At 41.4% G+C, this 23267-nt stretch overlaps 1 protein-coding gene across 1 annotated transcript in view; it reads left to right on the forward strand.

The window, feature by feature from the left end:
* Window positions 1–1697: 1697 nt before the first annotated feature.
* Window positions 1698–23267, forward strand: part of GCLC (glutamate-cysteine ligase catalytic subunit) — a 47871-nt gene continuing 26301 nt past the window's right edge. Inside the window, exon 1 of the mRNA XM_041743687.1 lies at window positions 1698–2350. Coding sequence (XP_041599621.1) covers window positions 2201–2350 — 150 coding nt within the window. The 5' untranslated portion in view covers window positions 1698–2200. The remainder of the gene's footprint in view (window positions 2351–23267) is intronic.

Consider the following 23267-nt stretch of genomic DNA (forward strand, 5'->3'; position numbering starts at 1 on the left):
CTCACCTGCATGTGAAACATGAGCAACACTGCCAGTCTAGCTCCCCACACTCCGTTTTCCATAAGAAGCTAAGATTTATACACGCACTTTTCTTTAAAAAAAAAAAAAAGATACAAAACGCATAAATCATCTCTATCCCACAGGAAGTCAGTACCATGGTGATATTTTTTTTTGATATTTTTTAAATGATCCTACTGTAATGTAGAAATAGAGGCATGTACAAATGCAACCAAATTAAACAGGGGAATAGCTGGGACTAGACGGATAAACAGGAATGTGTCAGGTGGAGAATTCTCACCACAAAAAAGCAAGACAAAACAAAACAAAACAGTGGAAAGTTGGGACCAAACAAGCCTGGTGATGTTGGTGCAGAGGGTACAAGGAATAGTAGGTGCAGGAGCTGAGGTTGCTGAGTCAGCCGGGAACAAATTAGAATGAGGCTTGGTTTTTATTCTTGCTGTGTGCTGGGGACTGAAACATCCTCTTAGCTTCAAACACTCCCACAGTCCCATGTCCCCATCCACACCCCACACACATACACACGTTCCACTGCGGAAATTACAGCCAGACCTTGGGTATCCATGTCCCCAGTGCCTGAGGGGCACATCCACTATGATGGGGTATTAAGAGACTCCCACTATCATATATCTATTCAGCAGTTAATGAGCGCTTACTAAATGTTGACTTTGTAGTTGATGGAAGTGGGCACAATAAATACACATTTTCTGGCCTCAGTGCACGCGTGGTCTAGTTGCTGTCACTTTTTCCCTCCTTGACACATCACTACTCTAACAACACAGAGTTTTTGGGGTGAGGTACCTCCTCCCTTCTCTTTTTTACCAGCATAGGGTCATCCCCAGTTGTACCTAATATTTTCTACTCCTTGGTAAGCTCACATGAACACCATTTTAGTCACATAATGAATATTAGGTTTGGATGAGGGATATACTTTGGAGATGATTCCTTCAAAAAAAAAAAAATCCATCTGGAGATGTTGACAAAGTCCCTTCTGTTGTAATGATGGTACCTGGGCCATCCCAGGAATACATGTCATAAATAAAGAATACACACACACAAAGAATACACAAATACTTGTGATATATACACATTGAATATACATAAAACCTGTAGACAAATTGATTCCTCTTAATAACCAAGTAATTTATCGGCTGCTGACTCTATGCATGTCCGCATTGTACAGTGTTACAAAATCCATAAAAGATAGAATTAATTTTACACAGGTATGGAAATAATTTGCCCGAGATCTCACAGTCCGTAAACAGTGGAAACTAGAGTTGAACAGGTGTTTCACCTGACCCCCAAGCGATGGAGTCATTACCATACTGGGCTGCTCTCACCTGTGTGAGAGGCCTTTGCTCACCCCAAAACGAATATAGTGAGTTGTTCACTAATTCAAATAACCGAGTTTCTTCCCCAACCCAAAGTTTATCTCTTTGGATCAGAGAAAACAGGTTTTTACATTATCTCCCGTTTGCTTACAGGCTGCCAGACCTCACTTTTCCACCCCGCGCCCTCGGAGAGCTCCGCCCCCTGACTCCGCCCCGACCACGCCTGCGCACGCCTCCTCCGAGGCCTGCCTAGAGCGCTCGGCCACGCCCCCTCTCCTGCACCGCCTTCTTGCCCCGCCCCCGCCCGTAGTCTATAAAACCCGGAGCGACGGATCGCACCCTGGACCCGCGAGCGAGCAGATAGGAGGACTGGGCATGCTCGGTGGCGGCGCAGGTCTTGGTCACAAGTAGGAAGAAGCCAGTGCACGACACCGGTAAAGAGAAGCGAGAGCCGCTGCGGCAGCGCGGCTGCGGGGTCCTCCGCCGCCGCCGCCTCGGAGCCGGAGCCGGAGCCGGAGCGGGCGGGGGGCGAGGGGCGAGGCCGCGGGGCCGAGAGCCGCGCAGCCTGCCCTCCCGTCCTGTGCCTCTGTGTCCGCGCGGCGTGCGCCACCCCCGAGTCGGTCACCTGGGCGGCGGGGACCCCGCGCAGGGGAGCGGAGCGGAGCGGACCCTCCCTCGGCCGGCCGCGACCCAAGGGCGCCCCCGCGGGGCGGAGCAGCCGCTGCCGCCGCCGCCGCGGTCCTCTGCGGGCAGCCGAGGGGCCGGCTCGCGCCCCGCACCCTGAGCGAGCGGCCGCCGTCCACCCCGAGGAGGAGGAGGAGGAGGAGGAGGAGGAGGAGGAGGGGGCAGCCATGGGGCTGCTGTCCCAAGGCTCGCCGCTGAGCTGGGAGGAGACCAAGCGCCACGCCGACCACGTGCGGCGGCACGGGATCCTCCAGTTCCTGCACATCTACCACGCCGTCAAGGACCGGCACAAGGACGTGCTCAAGTGGGGCGACGAGGTGAGCGCCCGCGGCCTCCGCCCCCGCCGGGCGCCCCTGTCAGGCCACCCCGCGCCTCCTTTGTTCGGCGGTGCGCGTCCTGCGGTGCGCCCCGGGGTCCCCGCCCGGCGGGGGCCCTCCGGAGCCGGGCCCGGCCCGAACCCTCCCTCCCTCCCAGTCATTCATTCTTAGGGTTTCCCCCTTGGTTCAGCCAATGGGTTAGGCGCTGGGAGGGCGCGATCGTGAGCAAGTGTGACACCTGGTGCCTCCGGAGTTTCCAGGCTGGGATCTCGCGACCTGGCGTCTGGTGCCATCAGTGAGAAAAGGACCCAGTTGGACCCACTGGTCCCGGGAGGGCCGTTGCTGCTGGGAGTCCGGTCTTCAGCCCCACCTCGGGCAGGTTACTTTCTGGACCTCCAGCTGCTTCCCCTCCGCTCCCTCGCACCCTCTTCACCCACCCCTCCTCGCCCTCGCACTCCCCCCCCCCCCCCCCCCACACACACCCCATCACCACTTTATAGGCATGGGACACGAATGACGGCTCAGTTTTCCCCCAAAAAGGGAAGAAACTTCCTGGTCCTGTTAAATTCTAAAAGAGGGGAAAGGGAAAAACAAAACAAAACTCTAAAAGGGAACTCTTGGAAGCTTCGCATTTGAGATGTTAGTTGGCTCCCCGTGGCCTGGATCCTGGATCCGACGTCTAACCCTGACCTATCGGTGCTTCCACGTGTGTTCTGCCTAGAGCTGAAATGTCTTTGCATTTTCAGTATGTTGAACCGATGTTTGTTGGAAGGATCTGGAAAGACTTGCCCCCTTTTAGATGGAGTTTTCTTCTGCCAAAGCTTTCTGTGCTTCTCCCTTCAAGTCTTATACAGATACAATTCAGATCATTAAATGCTTTTTCGAAAAGCATGCATCTGTTTTTACCATTTGCCTTCCATGGCTTGCTCAGGTGTAAATTTATCTTTTAGTCCGTGTTTTTTTTTTTTTTTAAAGATTTTATTTATTCATGAGAGACACAGAGAGAGGCAGAGACACAGGGAGAGGGAGAAGCAAGCTCCACGCAGGGAGCTTGATGTGGGACACTATCCCTGGACTCCAGGATCATGCCCTGGGCCAAGCGCAGGCACCCCAAGTCCCTGTTCTTAATGCTTGACCCACGTGTCAGGGTGCTGCTACATCAATGCAGAATCACTGTCCTCCCAAAACTTCAGTTTATTTCTAAGATTGGAAAATAATTATTTTTACAGTTGAAATAATTGTGCTGTTTTACCTGAGAAAGGCATAATAGTAACTCACACTTCTACTAGAAGGGGTTTGTCCTACTTTGGTAATTCTACAGTTTTATTCTAAAGTTCCTTGTTTCACAGCACCTGACATCGTGTATGTTCATTTAATGATCTATCCTCTGTCCCCCAGCCCCGATTTTTTTTTCTCTCCCTCACTTCCTTTTGCTTCTTTTCCCTCTAAATCCACGTACTTTGAAGAGGATGAAGTAGAAAAGTTATATTAGATTTAAAAAAAAAAAAAAGTTTCTCATTACTTTAAGTTCTATTTCAGCCACATGTTGGGGTGGGGTGTAGGATTTTCAAGAAGAGGAAAGTTCCTGCTGGCAAGTGTTGACAGTCCAGTTGGAAATAGGCAGCCTTGATGCAAGGGTCTTGAAGAATTGAGATTGTGAAGTGTAACAGATGGTTAAGGGGAGGGGAGCCCCACTTTCCTTTCTACTCCTGAAAAGGCACTTCCGTGAAACCTTATTCCTCCAAAATTGGTTCTCTGTCCCATCCCTGACCTGTGGTGTTGCAAGAACTCATTCTCCATTGTGGTATCTCTAGGACTGGGCAGGGAGAAGGTGAGGTTTTAGAGGAGGGTAGGAAAGCCTCACGCCTATTTGCTGATGCCTCTAGTATCATGTCAAAGTAATCACTCTTTTGTGTTACAGAACATTATTTTTCAAACTGGTCATGATCCATTAGCGGGTTGAGAAATAAATTTCGGTTTCCCTAGGTGTCTTTTTTTTTTCTCCTCCAAACTTTAAAAAAGGGGGGGATGAAGAGGATCACTTTGTTATAAATATAGCAAGAGTATCATGTCAAACTTTTGAGTGATTTGAGAGTGTGCATGAGCAGGTATGTCTTAAGTCATATGTAATTTATTTCTTAGGATGGTTGCCACTTAAAATGTGAGTCTGATTTTCAAACTCCTTGTCGTGGGAGGCTTCCTTGATGAGCTTTTGAAAAAGCAGGAGAGAAGTTAACTACTCCAGTGTTACCACCATTCCCTTGCACAAAGGATCTCAAGGATCATAACTGCTAAGTAGAAGTCTGCAGGCAAGGTCAGGTAGCAAGCAAGTGTGTTTGTAATCAGAAGCCTCGGGAAGTAACTGTGCAAAAGGCTGGGCAGATAAAAGTGGAGAAGGGTGTGGTGGCTGGTGTGGCCCTGGAGATGGACGATGGCCTTGCCAGACAGAAGATGGTGTTTGAGATGTGATATGTTGGACTGTGTTGGCGTGATACCAAATTACTGCTTTTTGTGGGATGTTTTGAAATTCACCTGAAGGTAATCTTTTGACTGTGGAGTAAAGCGAAGCCTGCCACCAGTTGCTGTGGGTAAAAATATGTTGTATTCTAAAGATATGTGTATGCTGGCTTTTTTGGAAATCAAAAGTATTTTGTCGTGACAACCATATAAATGCGTAGATTCCCAGAGCAGCTTGGAGATGCTTTCACCTTTGGTGTAAAAGGTCCTGACGCTAGCCACCATTTACTCTGTTTCTGTAGGAGATAGAAGTTCTAACTCCTGGGTTGCCAGGAAAACACTTCATTTTGCACCAGGTTGAGGGCTGTGGGGGAGAGGTAAGATGGATGTTGCTGGGTGTTCTTTTGTCTGCTAAGCACTCTATGTATGCAAAAAAAAAAAAAAAAAGGAAAGAAAGCACTTACCTTTTCATAGCTGATGCACAACTTTTCTGGTGCAGATTTTGTTTATTACTGGAGTGTGCCTATTCAAAAACAAACTTAGGAAATGTATGCCGCAAATGTGGCAGTAAGTACAACTTGTGAATTCACTCTAGTGTTAGCTGCCCGACAGGCCTTTTCAGCTGCTTAATGGCAAGAGGCATTATCAAAATTGAAATCTGTCTGACTTCAGGTCCATTTCTTAAACAGGTAATACCAGGTTTTGGATTATTTACAATGTATGAGATTTCATCAAATCTCCTTTTACAGAGTTCCAACTGCAGGTTGTAAACATGTCAGAAAACAACATTTAGAAGCAAATGTGTAATTTTTCTAAGTTTGTTTTTAACTCTGTGTAGTGGCTGTCAAAGTTAAGAAAATTGTCCTCTTGTTAGGAGAGAAGTGCATGTGAATTTAGGAAAATATCTTCAATATTTGAGTGTGTTCTTACCATGCATAAAGCCAGTAAAATTGGATGGGAAATATTAAGGCTGATATGTCATCATTGAGTTTGAAGGACCAATTTGCCTGTGTAGGTTAAGTCCCCAAATTTGCTTAAGTGAGTATTTAGAAAATACATAGCTTATTAACAAGCTTATGATCCCATAAAATAACTCTGTGCTATAAATCTAGAGTTGTCAAAAGCATTTTCATTTTAGTGTAAATGAACATATAGCTGTGGGCAAAATGATCTCAGCCTCAATTTTTTATCTATAAAATGGGGATGATAATGTCTTATAGGGTTATTAATATTAAATGTAATAATATTGATGCAGTGGTTTACTAGTCAGTGCCTCACCTTTCAAGCAAACACTTGTAAATGGTAACTTAAAATGTTCACTTGGAAGTTTTATAATATCTGTTCTATCTCCTTTAAATATCTCCATGGTCAAACAGACTCAATGATAGAGAATAAACTCAGGGTTGCTGGGATGGGGTAGTTGGGAAGAGGGAGGGGTTATACAGGTGATGGGGATTAAGGAGGGCACTTGTGATGAGCATGTGGCATTTGTATGTAAGTGAGTGTCACTACATTCTACACCTGAAACTAATATTACTATTAACTGGAATTTCAATAAAAACTTGAAGAAAAAAATTAAAAAGATAGCCATGGTCATTAGAGAATGAGGCATTCCTTGTATGTGGGTTGTTTTTTTTTTTTTTAACCAGTTAACTTACATTTGTTTTTCCCAGATATATTTATATTCCATTAGTTTAGTTATTTTTGATATTGATGGTGTTTGAAGGTAAATCTAGTATTTCTAAACTGCATTTAAAAATCTGAATTGTGTCTTAACGCATTGTTGGACACTGACTAGAAGTATATACTGAGCACAAGTGTTTCTTAATAGTAACTAGGAATGTTCAGGTTTCTTACATAGTTCATTGAGTATCTTGTCACCTATAAGCAAAGTTGTTTTCTTTCTGTCTCTGTTACCGGGGACATTGTTTTAACAGTATTTATTCATAAACACAGTGGTAAAATCAAGGAAAAAACAAATTTGTGTTTCTGAACATTTTATATACTCAAGGCATCTGAATGTGGTTAAATTTAGAAAACTATACTGATGTTGCTGGTACTGGACCATATTCTAATAAGCTTGCTAATATTCTCTGTTTATACATTCACCAACTGTTTTAATCTTTGCTAATTCTGTCATGATTTAACCAAGTTGGATGTTTTTTTTTTCTTAAAGATTTTATTTATTTATTTTATTATTTAAGATTTATTTATTTATTTATTCATGAGCGACCCATAGAGAGCAGGCTCCATGCAAGGAGCCTGATGTAGGACTTGATCCTGGGACCCCAGGATCACACCCTGGGCTGAAGGCTGAAGCTTAACCGCTGAGCCACCCAGGCGTCCCATTAGGTGAGTTTTTAAAAACATATTAACACCTTTGTTTTGATATAGTTGACATCAATAAACTGCACATATTTAAAATGTACAGTTAAGTTTTGATATGTGTATACACATGTGAAACTATCCCCAGAATCAAAATCATGAACATGATGCACATCTCTAAAAATGTCCTTGTGCTCCTTTTTAATTTCCCCTTCCCCTCCCCACTTCCACAGACCACCACTGATCTACTTTCTGGCACTGTAGGAGTGTTTGCATTTCTTAGACTTTTATATCTAGGAAATCATAAAACGTACTTTTTTGGTCTGGCTTTTTAAGCTGCTTATATATTTTGAGATTCATTCATTTTATTGAGTATCAATAGTTCATTCCTTTTAATTGCTGAGTAGTATTCCATTTTGTGGATTTACTACAATTTGTTTATCCATTACTTGGATTGTATCCAGTTTTTAGCTATTACAAACCTTGTGTGAACATTAACATATACGTTTTTGTATGGACTTATGCTTTTATTTACTTTGATTATTCCCTAGGAGTGATGTGTTTTAACTTTTTAAGGAAATCCCAATTTTTTAAAAGTGGTTGTACCATTTTACATTCCCAGCAGGAGTGTATATGTCCACATCCTTGTCTGCATTTGGCATAGTCAGTGTCTTTAATTTTAACGATTCTAATAGGTATGTGATATTATATTGTATTTTTTTAATGTGCGTTTCCCTTAAGACCAGTGGTGATGAGTATCTTTTTCATGTGCTTATTTGCCATCTCTTTTTTGTGAAGTATGCTTAAAGCCATTTGCCTTGTTGTGTTTTCTTATTGACTGTGAGAGTTCTGGATATAATTCTTAACAGATAATTTACATTGCACATATGTTCTCTCAGTCCATTTTCATCCTCTTAAGGGTGTCTTTTGGAGAACAGAAGTTGTTCATTTTAATAAAAGTCCAGTTTGTCTGCTTGTTCTTTTACAGATCATACTTTTGGTGTGATACCTAAGAAATCTCTCCTTAATCCAAGATCACAAAAGTTTTCTCCCATATTTTCTTCTAGAAGTTTTATAATCTTAGGCTTTACAGTTAGGTCTATGATCCATTTTGAGGTAGCTTAGTATGTGATGTAAGGGATTTTTGATTTTGGTTGCCTTAGCACCATTTGTTGAAAAGATTATTCTTTCTCTACTGCCAGAGGTACACGGCCTTTGTAGCTTGTCTAATACCAGTTGTCTATCTGTGTGTGTGGCTTTATTTCTGGGTTCTTTGTACTGTTCCATTGATCTATTTGTCTATCTTTATGCCTGTAATACACTCTTTTTATTGCTGTGGCTTTATAATACATTGTGAGATCAGGCAGTGTTAGCCCTCCAACTTTGTTCTTTTTCAGCTTGTTTTGACTTTTCTAGGTCTTTTGAATTTCCACCTGAATTTTAGAACTAGCTTGGCAGTTACTACCAAAACAAATCCTTCTGGGGTTTTGACTGTAATCGTTTTGAATCTGTAGATCACGTTGGGAAGAATTGATACCTTAATGAGTATTCTGACCCATGAAAAATTCTTTAATTTCTCTCATCTATGTTTTGTATTACATGTGTACATTACATTTTGTTCATGTTTTGTGCTACAAAACATAGTTTTTCCATATACAAGTCTAGCACATCTTTTGTTAGATTTCATGGTTTCATATTTTTCTTTTGTTGTAAATGGTATTTATTACGTTTCAGTTTCTGAATGTTCATACTAATATATTGAAATAAAATTGATTTTTGCATATTTATCTTTTGCAGCCTTACTAAACTCATTCTTGAACATGTGGGATACAGTTCTAACAACTGTTTTAATCTTTGCTAATTCTGTCATCTTTGTTGTTTAAGTTCACTTTTATTCTTTTAAGATTTTATTTCAGAGGGAGCACAAGCAACAAGAGGGGGCAGAGGGAGAAGCATACTCCCCGCTGAGCAGGAAGCCCAACCTGGGGCTCCATCCCAGGACCCTGCCATCATAACCTGAGCCCAGGGCAAAGGCTTAACCAACTGAGCCACCCAGTTTTATTCTTTTCTGAATGTTTCCCTGCATCTATGCATGCCTGGTAATTTTTGATTGGATGCCAGATTTTACAAATTTTACCTTGTTTGGTGCTTGTTTTGTATATTCCTAACCATCTTCTTTAAGCTTTGTTCTACATTATAGTCATTGGGAGATAGTTTAATCTTTTGAGGTCTTGATTTTATAATTAGATCTGGAGAAGTCTCTAGGGCTAATCCTTCTACTGAGGCAGGACCTTTATGAGTACTTTCCTCAGTGCTCCAGAGTTGGGAGTTAATACTATTTTGGCTTGTTGGGAACACACTCAGGCCCAGTTTTGGATACTTGCCTTGTGTATAGGTTGATTTACTACTGAATCCTTAAGGGTTAACCCTCTACAGATCTCCAGGGTTCTCTCTGCAGCTCTCTTCTCTTGGTACTTGGTCCTGTGAACTCTAATTGATTTGGTTTCCTCAGACTTTCAGCTTTATCTCTACAATTCAGGGAGTACTCCAGGTTCTGCTTCACCTTCCTGCACATGATATACAGACTCTTCCAAGCAGTGAGCTGGGGCAATTGTAGGGCTCAGTTTTGCTTTTCTCCCCCATGTCTCAGGAATCTCTGCCTTTTGTTACCTATCATCTAGTGTCTTGAAAAAGCTACTCTTTCATACTCTTTTTGGCTGTTTTCAGGTGGGAAGGTAAAATTGGTTGCTTTTACTCTGTCTTGTGCAGAAATAAAAGTCTTTCCCATTTTTTCTGTTATTTCAGCACTGTTCTCCTTTGTCTGTAAACTTCATCCAAAGGGTGACTGCCCTTGTGGTTATAAGATATCTCCAACCAAGATGTAGCCAGGTTTTTATTTTTATTTATTTTTTAAAAATTACTTATTTTTAATCTCTAAACCCATCGTGGGGCTTGAACCCACAACCCCAAGATTAAGAGTTGCATGCTCTTGTGGCTAAGCCAGCCAGGTGTGCCCCTAGCCAATTCTTAAAGTCAGGATTTTCTTTGGCTTTGTTATGAGGTTCATCACTTAGTATCACTGTTTTCATCCTATGACTGGGTATTTGGTGAAAACACAATTACTTTAAAACTTTGCATACATTTTATGAATAGAGTTTAATTTGAAGATGCAAGTCTAAGGCCCAAGCCTTCCCCCAAATGACTGTGTGATCTTAGATACAGAACTTAAATTCTTGAGACCATGATTTCCTGCTCTGTAAGACTAATTAAAAAAAATATATATATATATCATTTAGTTTTGAACTGCGTGTTTACATCTTTAGTTTCTACGTGTATTTTTTTTTGACAGTTTAATTGCTTCAGAATACTTTAAATTCCATACGACTTCTAAAAATCAGGAAATGCTTACAAGAAATGGTAGAATCTTTTTCCTTACCTTGTCACACTTCAGGTTTTAACACTGATCTAAGATCATACACTTCACTGGCCGACAAAGTAATGTAATTATAAAGCCATAGAGACTAGGTTTCTAGAATTTTTTTTTTAATATCTTAAGCCTAGTTGAGCCTCAAAACTTTTCTATTAAAGCAAGATGGTATTGCAAAAATATTTTCTTCAGAAAAGTTGTTATTTAAGTTTTACTTGCATGTGATGACAAAACACCAAAGGCTTTATTTCCTTGATGGATAATTTTTAAATTATTATGTAGGAAGTACACATCAAGGCCTTCTGTGCTAGGTCATGGGGTTGAAGAGAGAAATCAAAAGTGAGAAGCTCTCTGCACTTGAATTCCAGTGGAAGACAAGTGGGTAGGCAAGGGGGAGGGAGGCGTTTGCTGTATACCTGGAGATCTGGGAGTCTTATGGATGGAGGGTGGGGAATGAACCTTCTGGTAGGTCTCAAAGGAAGATGAACAAAGAAAGGGTATGAAGAGATGAAAGGAAGAGTATGAACAGATGTGAAATTATGGAGGTGCCTGATGTTGAGGGAGTACTGCTATAACACCGGACCAAAGCAGGGAAAAGGGAATAGCTAGAAGTTGAGGCTAGAGCAGTGGGTTGGGTTCAGGTATTGTTTTACCAAGACTGGTAAAAGGAGGTTTCTTCTAGGTCCCTTTGGTCATAGTGAAATAGAATGGGTTGGGAGGAATAACTAGAGACGAGGAACTCCTACTACAGAGGGACCTTTCACTGCTAGGAGAGAGGAGGAGTATAGCCCAGGGCTCTGGAGATAAAGATTTGTGTATATTAAAGAGATACTTTCGAAAAGTCCAAGGACCTAGCACATGACTGGTTAGATTATGTCTCTCATACCGGTTCCTGGCATAGATGACCAAGTGAGTAAGAATCCCTGCAAGGATGGTTCCTTGGGGAGCTATCGGTTTGAATACTCTGGTTTCGAACCCTTTAAGGAGTGTCATACTCCTTCAGTCGAAATACCAGGTAGATAATGAAGTGAAAGCTGGAGCAACATCTGAGCTGGCTGTGTGTATGGCAGGGAAGCCACATGCCTGAAGATGGTGGTTAAAACCAAAGTGGAGAGTGAGGTAGGGCAGAGAGAGGAAACAGGCTGTGCCTCAGAACCCTGATGAATACACATGGGATCCTGAAAGGAAACAGTGTGAGGGATAGTAGCACTGGCATGTGTGGGAAGGAGGATAGTATGCTTTTGAGAGCTGTGGACGGATGGGAACTGAAGTGAAGCCACTGGATTTGCTGGTTAGGCAGGGACTGAAGGCTTTGGCAACAGATTATCTGGAACATATTAAGAATTTGGGGAAAACAAAAATTGGTTTCTGGCCAAAATAAATGGCACAAAGCCCATGGATGTTTTCACAGCTCGTAGGGTCCTTGAAATCTTGATTATAATTTGAGACAGAATTGAACTATTTCAGTTGAACTGGATGGCATGTGAGTTTGAATATCACTTAAGTAACACTGCCATGGCTATTCAGTTGTTTCCATAGTATATTGAAAATAATTGTAATGTATTGAGTATATTAGAATGATGACCCTGAATCTCCACTTAAAGATTAGATTTCTTAGTCATTAAGATGGAAACATGATTAAGCCGCAGGCTGCTAGCCAAAAGAGCTCATTTTGGTGTATATAATATATATATATATATATATATATATATATATATATATTTATTCGGAAACCTTGGTTATCTGGATTGGTATATCCTTGGAGAATATATGGCTACTATTCTATGCCATTGGACACTTTCTGGAGAGCTTTCTGTATGCTTAGGGGTTTTTTTTGTGTCTGTTATGGTCAGATCATTTGGGATTTGGTAGTTAAACTTAATTCCAGAACAAGATTACAAAAGAACCCCAAGCCAGATGTTCCTCATTACATAAATGTTCACACAGATCCACTGGTCTTGTCTCCCTTCCCCCGAGGTCCTTTTTTTAGTCTTTTGGATTTGGTTAACGCTTTTTTTTTTTTTTTTTTTTTAACTGGATGCTGATGTAGCAGAGTTAAAACAAAACTATTAGGCAAGAGACTTCATGACCCTTTTCCTGGAAGCTAGTAAGAATCCAGGCTGTGACTTTGCCCCATTTGGATTACCTACAGAGGTCATGGGCTGGGGTACACAGGGCTTTACATATTTTAGTGCTCTGAAGAGAGAAAGATCTTGAAGTACCTGTAAAAAGCTGGCTGGCACTTCTTTGAAGACTTTTTAAGAGTTAGGGTTTATAGCAGTGACCATCAACCCTTTCTAGAAAGTTAACATTTTTAATTTAAAAAAAAGCTTTGTTTGAAAGGATATGCTCTGAGAACTTTAAACCTCAGACAAAACTGAAGAGAAGCTATTTAGGAGTGTGTCCTTCATTTCCTTCTGGAAATGTTCACATATTTACACAAGTTGGGCATTTGGAAGGTACCTTTTTAGCATGATTTCAACAGCCCTGCCTGTGCTTAAGCACAGTAGTCCTCTCTCTTGCCCCCCCTCTCCCCTCCCCCTCCCTTTCTCCAAGGCTGCCAGTTGCTGTATTAAATTTTACCTGGGGCCCTGATCCTAGGGGCTTTAGTACTCCGAGGATAAGGAAGTAAACAAAAGGTTTCTGAATACAAAGTTTATGCACTTTACTCCCAGAAGCATCTCAAGCCCTTACCCAGAGAACACTTTATACCCAATTTCTGCAAGCTTGGCATCTGGTTTCTCAGCTCAGGATAGATTATAAACAAATCAATTGAGGCAGAACAAGAGAGACCAATACAGAGAGCAGCTGTGAAAAGCGCATCTAGACGTGGCAACCCAGTGTACCTCCAAGAACCTCGCTCTGGTGTGATTCTAGTTAAAGGAAATTGCTAATGAAGCCTGAAGCTGTAAAAGTGGAAGTGTGTGTTTAGGAACTTCCTATTGATAGCAGAAGAGGGCGTAATCAATTTTAGAAAGATTTCCACTGATACATACATAAAAATTTTTAAGAGATCATATGCTTAAAAGGGGTAACAAGACCATGCATTTAAATAAAATTACCATCCTGGCAATACAGAATGAGTAATGTATTTGAGAGTGAAAGAAAAATGGGTGGTCATATGCTTAGAATTTCTAGACGAGTTTAATAGACCTACAGAAATACAGATTCCCCCCCCCAACAGAAAGTAGAGTGTCCTTATGAAACCTTGTAACCCAAAATGCTGTAAATCGAAGAAGCAATTACCATTAATATAGAAAAAATCTTGAGTGCTCTGAGACCCCAAAAATAACCTTAGATTTTTTTGATACCTTCGGACATATCTTGCTATCAGATCCACAAAATAAAGCCCAGATGCTCACTGACACAGTTCAGAACTCTGCCTACTTGAGGCCTACTTGAGGCAGAACTCTGCCTACTTGAGGCTGGGTGTGGTTCCCAGGGCAGGGACTTCATGGCACCCTCTCACTGCTTGGGTGCCCAACGTCTCTATAAGGGCTCTATAAAGGCATTATTTTTGCCTTTTTTCGTTTTTCAGTTAGCAAAAACAAATACCCCACTTTCTGAAAGTTTTGCATTATGGCACTTTTTTTTTTATGAAAGACCTACATTAGTTTGTATTTCGCTAACAGAAATCCAAAGAGGATTTTTGCTTTTATGGGGGGAAAAAGGCAGTTACATCCTAATGTAGGTCTTTGCAATAGGCCACTTGTTTTTACCAAACTTTTGGAAAACAGGGAACACTCTACACCAATTCCACTAATGAGAGATTTTAATAGGAGCACTGTGCTTTCAGATAACAGAGAAACCTATGCTAATGTAGGTCTTTCATACAAATAAAGTGGCTTGGCTCGAATTTTTAAAAAGAGGATAGCTGTATTGCTTTAAAGCTGGAAAGGACTTTTTCTCCTCCTATATTTCCAAATGATGAAACTAAAGCCCAGAGACAGATATTTCAAATGTCTATATTTGTATTATTTCTAAGAGGGGAAATTTAAGACTGTTCTAAAAAGGGTGGTGCCCCTTGGGAAGGGGAACAAGAAGGAGGTCATAAAGCTTTGGGGGGGGGGGTGGTCAGCAAAGGTGTCTCTAAGAAGATAGCACTTGAGACCCACAGGAGCCAGCTATTTGAAGGGCTGAAGTAAAATCTTCCCAAGCCCAGAGAAGTACTTGCTGTCAAGGCCCTCTCTTGGTTATTAGAGAAATAAATGGAAGCATGGCCACAACATGGTGGGGAAAAGGGAGGTTTAAAAAGGAGGCAGCATCGCTGAAGACTGACCCTAATGCTCTTGGTGACGGGTGTTGGATTTTTTTGCTCCATGTGAGCCACTTGAAAGTTTCAAGGAGGGGATTGAGTAGATCTGCTTGGTGCAGGAACCCAAGACCACTCAATGGCAGAATTAGGTAGTGGTCTGTCCTACAAGCTTTCACTTTTGACGGAGACCAATAGTACCTGGAACAAATGCCAAATGAAATATTTTGGTGAAATGCTACTGCCTTTCCCATGAGTGACACATTCTGGTATTCTCTATTTCAAAATTTTTAATGTAGTGTTGATTACAGCCTACTTCGGCCCACTACAGGGTTTGTAAGTAGCATTTGGAAAACACCTCAAAGACCCTATTCTGCCTCAGTAAACTTACTCCTGCCCACGGACTAGAAAACGATAGCCAAAAGCATCTGAGTGGTGCTGTGTACTTACTGTTTTAGGCAGGTGACATGTAGTTATATGTGCTCCTTCCCAGAAACTGATAGACTCCAAAGCCTGCCCCCACCCCCCATGCACCGGCTCCCAAAAAAGCAGGAGGGAAAGCGCTCTGCAACAGTTTCCATGGGCTCCAGCCCAGGATGAGGTTGAAGGTGGAAAGAAAGAGGAAGATATGTTCATGATAAATGAAGTAGGCTTTTTGTTTGAGTGAAAATATAAATGTCTCAGAGCCACAGATGCTTAAGTATTTATCGTTACCAGATGGCCTGTGATTCCCTTCTAGTTGAAATGCCAACATCCTTTCAAAACTAAAATACTGACTATGCTTGGTGAACTTCTCGGTCTGCAGGACACATGCTAACAGGTTTAGTAATGTGACCGCAGCCTTCCCAGCTAATCTTCTGCTGGCAGTGGAGCCCTGTGAAAAGGCAGACATGGATGAGCCCTTTCTATGAAAATCAGGCTGACCTCACTTGATAGTTATGCAGTCTATGCCAGGCTCGGCCCAGGGCAACAGGTAGTGGGCCAGAATCCGGAGCTTTGACTTAACCTCTTTAACATGAACTTCAAATATGGCAGGAAAGAGGTTTATATTAACAGGAGTCTCCCATCTTTCCACCTCCCGAATTAAGGTTAGAATTGCTCTCTCAGTGGGATCTGCTCAAACTCCAGGTGTCACTCCTAAGGAGGAGCCCTGATGCTACCTCTATGAGACCTGACTGTGAAAGACTATCTCCTCAGATTCTTTTGATAGTGGAATAGAACCTTAAACTAGAGGTGTTGAATCCCTGACCCCCATCCTGCCCCTGCCTTGTGGCAGGGAGGAACAGGGTGGCCTTCTGGGCACAGTAGTCATTGCTTTGGAAGTGGAATTTCTTTGTTTTAGCATTGGCTCTCATTTAGTCTCTTTAGAAAGCATGATTTTTTAAAACCTCTTTGTTTGGTGGGTTAGTCTACCCCTAGTTCCTAAAAACTAAAATGCCAAATTTCTCCCTATTTCTCAGGCAGTCCTTGAATTTAGGCCAACCTAATTTATAAACATACATTAAAGGAATGTGCTTGTTCTCTTGCTTTCCCAGCTCTGAGTGCATTCAGGCAGAGCTCTGTGTACCACCGTGGAGGGTGGGTGTTCTCTCCAGCAACGGCAGGCCCCCTGCTAACCCTAAGCTCACTCACACCTAGTAGAAGCCACTTCTGAGGTTCTTGATGCAGACCTCCACCACTGAGCACTGCAGAGCAGTTGGTCCAAAGCAGCCTCTATCTGGTTGGGGACCAGGATACTTCCTTTTTTGTCAGCCACATGGTGACCAGGGCCCTGGCAGAGGAATATGTTCACAGAAAAGAGCCAAAGAATTCACTTGTCCTTAGAACCCAGAAGTGATAGAACTAAAGTACAGATGTTCTGAGGTAAATAAAAACTATATTTGCAATATTGTTTCTTCAGGAGGAATTGTGTTTTGGTTTAGGTTTAGGATGGTTTTAATCACTGAATGCCTGTGTTAAATTGGTGGCCGTAGTTACCACTGGTAATTCTACTTGGTGGAACTACCTTTTGTGTGGTTAATTTATGTGAGAAGACTGGTTGGGTTCTGCTAGATTTGATTAGAAAGAAAGTAGGAATGCCTTAACATGGTCTTTATAACCATCAGAACATTAAAATTGACATGCTTAAAGTGTAGTGATATGGCTAAAGAAAAAAAGTCTGAACGTAGCTTCAGGGGTCCAAAAAATAGAGGTCTCATGCTATTAATAGCAGGTGAAAGCAGATTTACTTTCAAGGATTTCCTATGTAATTAATATACCCAGGTACAATTCCAGCGTTGTGGTTTCTTCTGGGTTTTAGTCCGGTGTGGTCCAACACAGTCTCTGTAGTAATAGAAATATTTGCTCTACTTGGTAGGGTGTAGCCACTAATCCAAGTGCCTAGTGGGACTTGGGAACTGGATTTTTAATTTTAGTTAAATCTAAATCTGAATAGTCACATGTGATTAGTATCTACTAGAACAGACAATGTGAGGTTTTTTCTTTAGTGAAAGGTGTCATTGTTTCTCATTTTCCCTGTAGCTCCTATTTTCTTTCCTCCTCTTAAAGTCTTAAATTTTTTCACTTAGGCTTCATATTACTAATCTTGGCATGTGAAAATTTTTTCTCTGTGTGGGCCAAGATCATGATTCAAGGAAGTTACTTCACGGAATCATACAGGAAATTCACTGATGTTATGTATTGTTAAAATGGAGATTAACATATTATAAATAAAAATCAGCCTGCTCTGTAAGCTTCTGTAACAGAAGACCAGGTCAGGGCTAGGCCACATTTATTTTGGTTTCTAAAAGTGTAAACTTCACTAGAGCACTCCCTGTGTAATTTGGTGATATGAAATGACCTTTCATTAGTAGGAGAGAAAGTCAAAATACATAAAATATTATAAGAATTTGATACAACTTTAGACTAAACTACTAAAGTATTTGGGGGAACATAGGACAGTTTTATATATCAGCAGTTTAAAACATCACCACATACATAGCTATACAAAAGCGTGTGTGTTACAGTTTGTACTTCATAGTTAGTAGTCTACCAAAAGTGCTCAGACGTTACCACATAAAACAGTGGTTTTGATGTTGGCAATGCCATTAGATGTGTCTAACCTGGGAGTCCACCTTAAATTCTGAGCCACATGAAGTTTCATTACGTTTGTATTAGAACTTCTTGTTCACGTTGATTCACTATCAAGCACAGCTCTTTTGGTCTCATCATTTGGGTCTTCCCTATTGAAGTACAGGTGTTTACAAAAATAAACATCACTGCAGCTAGCACCTCTTTGAGTGCTCTGAGTTTGGGTATCATGCTAGGTAAGGAAATGAATGTCATCCAGCTGGGTGGTTGACAGTGCTCAAAAATATTGGTCATTTGTATTTTGCCATGTGATAAAACAGTCTTCTGGACAGAAGACATGGCCACTAGCTTTTAAGACAGCTTCTAATCTAGAGAAGGACTGTTGTGGTGTCATCTCTATGGGGTGAGCTCAGTTTATCTGCATCTCTGACCAGCCAGACATGTGCTTATCCTGCAGTCAAAATGGTGGTTGGGGAAAGCACAGGAATCCTCTGAGGAGTTGAAACATAGTAGACACTTCCCATTGGCCTGTCCCTTTCCTCCAGAAAGACTTCTGATCCCCTAGACTGGGTCACTTCCTCCTACTACATATGCACAGCTCCACTTGGTCATCTGGAGCACTCACCCAGATCATTTTGCTCTATTGTGTTGTTGGCAGTGGCTCTAACAGCAATGGAAGCTTGAGAACAGGAGCCACACCTGTCTGACTCTTCACCAGATTGCCAGCACCCACCCAACACTGGGCCTCACTGAGTGGATGAAAGGGCAGAGGAATAAGGGCGGAGAGCAAGACCATGGGTTTTGGTACTGATTGGCCATGAACTCTAACTAGAACCTTAACCCTCAAAGTGACTGTAGACTTGTTTTAGAGTTAGTGTGAAGGGAAAAATTGGGTCTTTGAGAAGCAACAGGTAGTTCTAGCAGGAGTCAAGACTACTGCTTGGGCCACTGGAAAAATGCCAACAGTGGAGCAGAGGAGCTGGCCCAGAGCCCCAAATTCTGAATTTCGGTGGGATGGCTGGAAAGAAAAGAATTTCTCAAAGTATAATCTCCCTAAATAGAGAACTGCCTATAACTGCTTCTGAGCCTTATAGAACTATATTACTTGTCTAATTAAGTACCATTTTTACCTCCAGGGAGTAAAAATGTAAACATTCATTTGTGTTTTATAAAATGCCTAACCTTTCCTCAAATTCTTTTTTAAGATTTTATTTATTCATGAGAGATACAGAGAGAGAGGCAGAGACACAGGCAGAACCAGAAGCAGGCTCCTCACAAGGAGCCCAAAGTGGGAGTCGATCCTGGATCCTGGGATCACACCCTGAGCCAAAGGCAGGTGCTCAACTGCTGAGCCGCCCAGGTGTCCCACTTTCCTCAAACTCTAAGCTCCTTGAAACTCTTACCTTCATGGGAGAGTATTTAAAAAAAAAAAAATACAAAGGAAATTTATTTTCATCTAGTGGTAAATGCCATTTAAAGACAACATAAATCCTGAAAAATTTACTATTTTGACATTAATGGTTACTCTTGTTATCTTGAATTCTGATGCCATGAGTATTTCACAGTCTACTATATATTCAGCATTGTCCTGAGTACTTACATCACCCTCAATTAAGATGCTTTACTTTTATTGGGCTAATTTCAGGTGAACGTAAAGTACCTCATGCTTGTGTAAACCTGCACTGAATGACTAGTAGATTGTGTTCAGGCCGTTCCTAGCAGCTCTATATAACACATAACCTACATAATAGTCTTTTGAATGGGCCTTTGTCTTTGATTCAACAGCTCCAAGATATTAGTGGCTTTTTACCCTAGTGAGATAGAATTTAGCCTTATTAGCAATGAAATCTAATTATATTTCTGAATTATTTATAGAAAAAAGTAGTGCACATTTTAAAATGAGGGTCTCTCACAGTGACCAGTTATTTTTATTGTGTCTGTTGTCTCCCCCCCCCCCCCATTTAAAAAGATAACTGACAGGGGTACCATATAGCAGTGTCCCTAAGTTACATTTAGGGAGTTGAAATCTATGTACCAAGAAGAGAAGCCCAGTGGCTATTTTTGCTAGTTCCAAATACTATACTGATTATGCAGATTCGAAGTAGTCACTCTGCAGTCCGCTTATCATACCTTCAGGTTTGTGTGTGTGTGCAGCCTACATAGATGTGGCTGTAACTCTGAATACATGGCTCGCATACTATTTGAAGTTAGGAAGCTGGTATGGTTTAATCCTTGAAATCTGTTGTGTTCAGAAGGGCCTCTATATCCTGTTATTTTCTTTTTTTTTTTTTCCTCTCATCCTTTGGATGCAAAAAAAAAAAGGAAGTTTAAGATGGAGAGAATATCCAGATATGATTAAAAAAAAAAAAAAAACCTGTGGCTTTAGGTATTCTACATGGGGAAAGCATTGTCTTAATGTGTCACTTTATTATCACTTAGTAGCCAGTTCACTGAACCAAACACTGTGTTGGCTCTAGCTTGGCCATGTTAGGAAAGATTGAGTTGATTTTTTTTTTTTTTTTGATGCCTGTGTGATCTAGAATTAGAAATAAACATTAATGTATTGAGGCGGGGGGGGGGGGGGGGAAGGGTTTAAAAAGATAACAAAAAAGCCAAGAGCTAAAAGAATCATCCTGAGCACAGAGGCAGAAAAATCAGTGACTGTGAGGGATGATTACTTCAGAACACCTTACATTTGAGTCTGAAAAATGCTCAGGGAGGGTTTTTTTTTTTTTTTTTTTTTTTTTTTTTTTATCATGGGAGAGAGAGGCAAAGGCACAGGCAGAGGGAGAAGCAGGCTTCATGCGGGGAGCCTGACATGGGACTCAATCCCAGGTACCCAGGATCACGCCCTGGGCTGAAGGTGGCGCTAAACCTCTGAGCCACCCAGGCTGCCTGCTCAGGGAGGCAGTTAAGGCTTCTTAAGGCTTCTAACTGAACTTTCATTTTATCCAAAAGTAAGTTCCACATTTATGGTTTTTGTCTCTTTGGGTAAATATTCTGATGTTTCTGTTTCATTTGCTTAATGAGATCATGGGTGATTATTTTTTAATTAAGGAGAGTTTGGTTTATAAACACTTTAAATGTCATCCGTTTGGCTGATATTTAAAACTCAGGCTGAGTTTGAGCTTCTTCTGTCTGCCCTTCTCATGCTTCCAACACGTGGCCTCAGAGTGACTTTGAAAACTAAGGGTTTCAATTATTTCAAAACTAAAAAACCAACCAGAGTTATTGCACTCTAATTTATATAAGTGGTAGAAGAAATCTTGCTCATTTTGATCAGATAAATGATGGGAACCCGGTAAGCTAGGAAGTATCTCTTTGTCTTGCAGGAAACATGCTATCTGGTTAGGAAGATAATGCAGATAATTGATGCCCTGCAGATGTGTTGGGAGCTGGTGATCAGAGGAAATACTGAAGTAGAAAGATTGCTCCTGAGAAAGTTAGCAAGGCGTCATAGAACCAGAAGCTCTGTCCTGGGCCAAAGAGATAGGCTAAGACATCTGTTTACTTATTTATTTTTAAGGCATCTGTTTAAATTTATAACTGTAACTGCTATGTCTCAGCTTCTATGATATAATGTCAGGTCCACTTCAATAAATGGAGGCATAATCAATTTATGAGATTTTTCAGCCAGTATCCTATCCTATCCCTGCCTCATGTAGCTTATAATTTTTTTAAAAGCTTATCACACTACTAATGAAGATTGGCATCCTCTAGCAGCGAGGTGTGCTGTGCCTTGAGGCCAGGCAGACTAGGCTCCCATCCTTGCCCTGACACTTGTAGCCTTGGGTAGCTTAGCCTCTTGGAACAGCTTTGCACGTCTGTAAAATAGGTGATCATGCCTACTTCGAATGATGGATTTGAGAATTAGGATCCATATATTGAAAATTCACAGCATACCCTTTCTCATGCTTATTTAAAAGTAAACTTGTTTCTTAGGATATTTTTATATATCCATCCTGAGACTCAATAAAGTTTCCTTTTCCATCAGCTCTTAGCTATTCAGGAGTCTGAGCTCTGGAGGGAAAAGCTATCTGAAAAACTGTAGTTAAATTTAGGAGCAATTCCAGATTCTACAGCCCACAGTTTTCAGGCATTTGACATTGAGTGATTGTACAAATGCACTACTATATCACATTTCTGGTTCATGTAGCTAACCAAGTAGTCTTTACCTATTTCTTGAACTGAAAAATTCTAATAGAAGAGCAAGAGTGGGAACTTAAACTCATCAGTAAGACAGCTATCTAAGTTCAGTCTGCTATAACATATACCACAGACTAGGTGGCTTAAACAACAGACAACTTAGTCCTTGTGGATCTGGAGGTTGGGAAGTTCAAGGTCAAAGGTGGTGAGATACTTATTTCCAGATAAGGGCCCTCTTCCTGGCTTAGAAACGGCTGCCTTCTTGCTGTGTCCTCACGTGGTGGGAAGAGAGATCATCTTTTTCATTTCTTCTAATAAGGGCACTAATCCCACCCTATTGGGGAATAAGAGCTTCAGCATACAAACTTGGGGGAGTGGGGCACAAACATTCAGTCCATAACAACTGATAAAAGTTAGTTGAAAGTTCCATTTTTGTTGTTTAAACCTAGCAGGCAACGGTTACTATTTTTAAATTTTTAAAAGTTCTATTTTACAGAAAGTGAGCATAAGTGGGGGCTTGAGGGGAACGGCAGGCAGAGGGAGAAGCAGGCTCCCCTCAGAGCAGGGAGCCTGGTATGGGGCTCAATCTGAAGATGCTGGGATCGTGAACTGAGCCCCACCCAGGTGCCCCACTTTTCCCCTTTATAATCACATTTCTTAGCTAAGGTGCAAAACAGCCTCTTGTTGAACATTACTGTGTCTGGTAATGGATGGCTGACTGAAACGCCTTCCAAGACTAGGCAGGTACACATAAGTAAGAAATAGGTCACTGCAGACCAGACCACTTCCCCTTAGAGGAGAGCAGCTCATACCCTACCCAGTAGGATTGGGCTTCTGGGTATTTGTTTATAAGGCTGGAAATCTGGATTTGCATGTAAAATGTCAGATACTAGATTTTTTTTTTTTTAAGCCAAACGAAATACTTCTGCTAACTGATCTGCCTTATGGGGCACCGGGTGGGGCTCAGTTCACAAGGATACCTTTCCTCTTCTGTCTCGGTATCTTCTCCGAAGGGTACTCTAAAGTGTTTGCCTGAATGATCTGATTCCATACCTTTTCACTTATGTATGGATGTTTTATTTCAGCCATAAATTGTGATTCATAGTCTTCATTATTTACACCAACTATCATGATTTAAAGCATGTGATTTCAGGGAAAACAAAAAGCAGGCTCTATTTGTACTTTGTCCAGAAAAAGTCTTACTTTTGTATTTAACTCCTGATATTTATCAGAATTCCACC

Source organism: Vulpes lagopus, chromosome 1, assembly GCF_018345385.1.
Source record: "Vulpes lagopus strain Blue_001 chromosome 1, ASM1834538v1, whole genome shotgun sequence".
In the NCBI taxonomy this organism is placed as follows: domain Eukaryota; kingdom Metazoa; phylum Chordata; class Mammalia; order Carnivora; family Canidae; genus Vulpes; species Vulpes lagopus.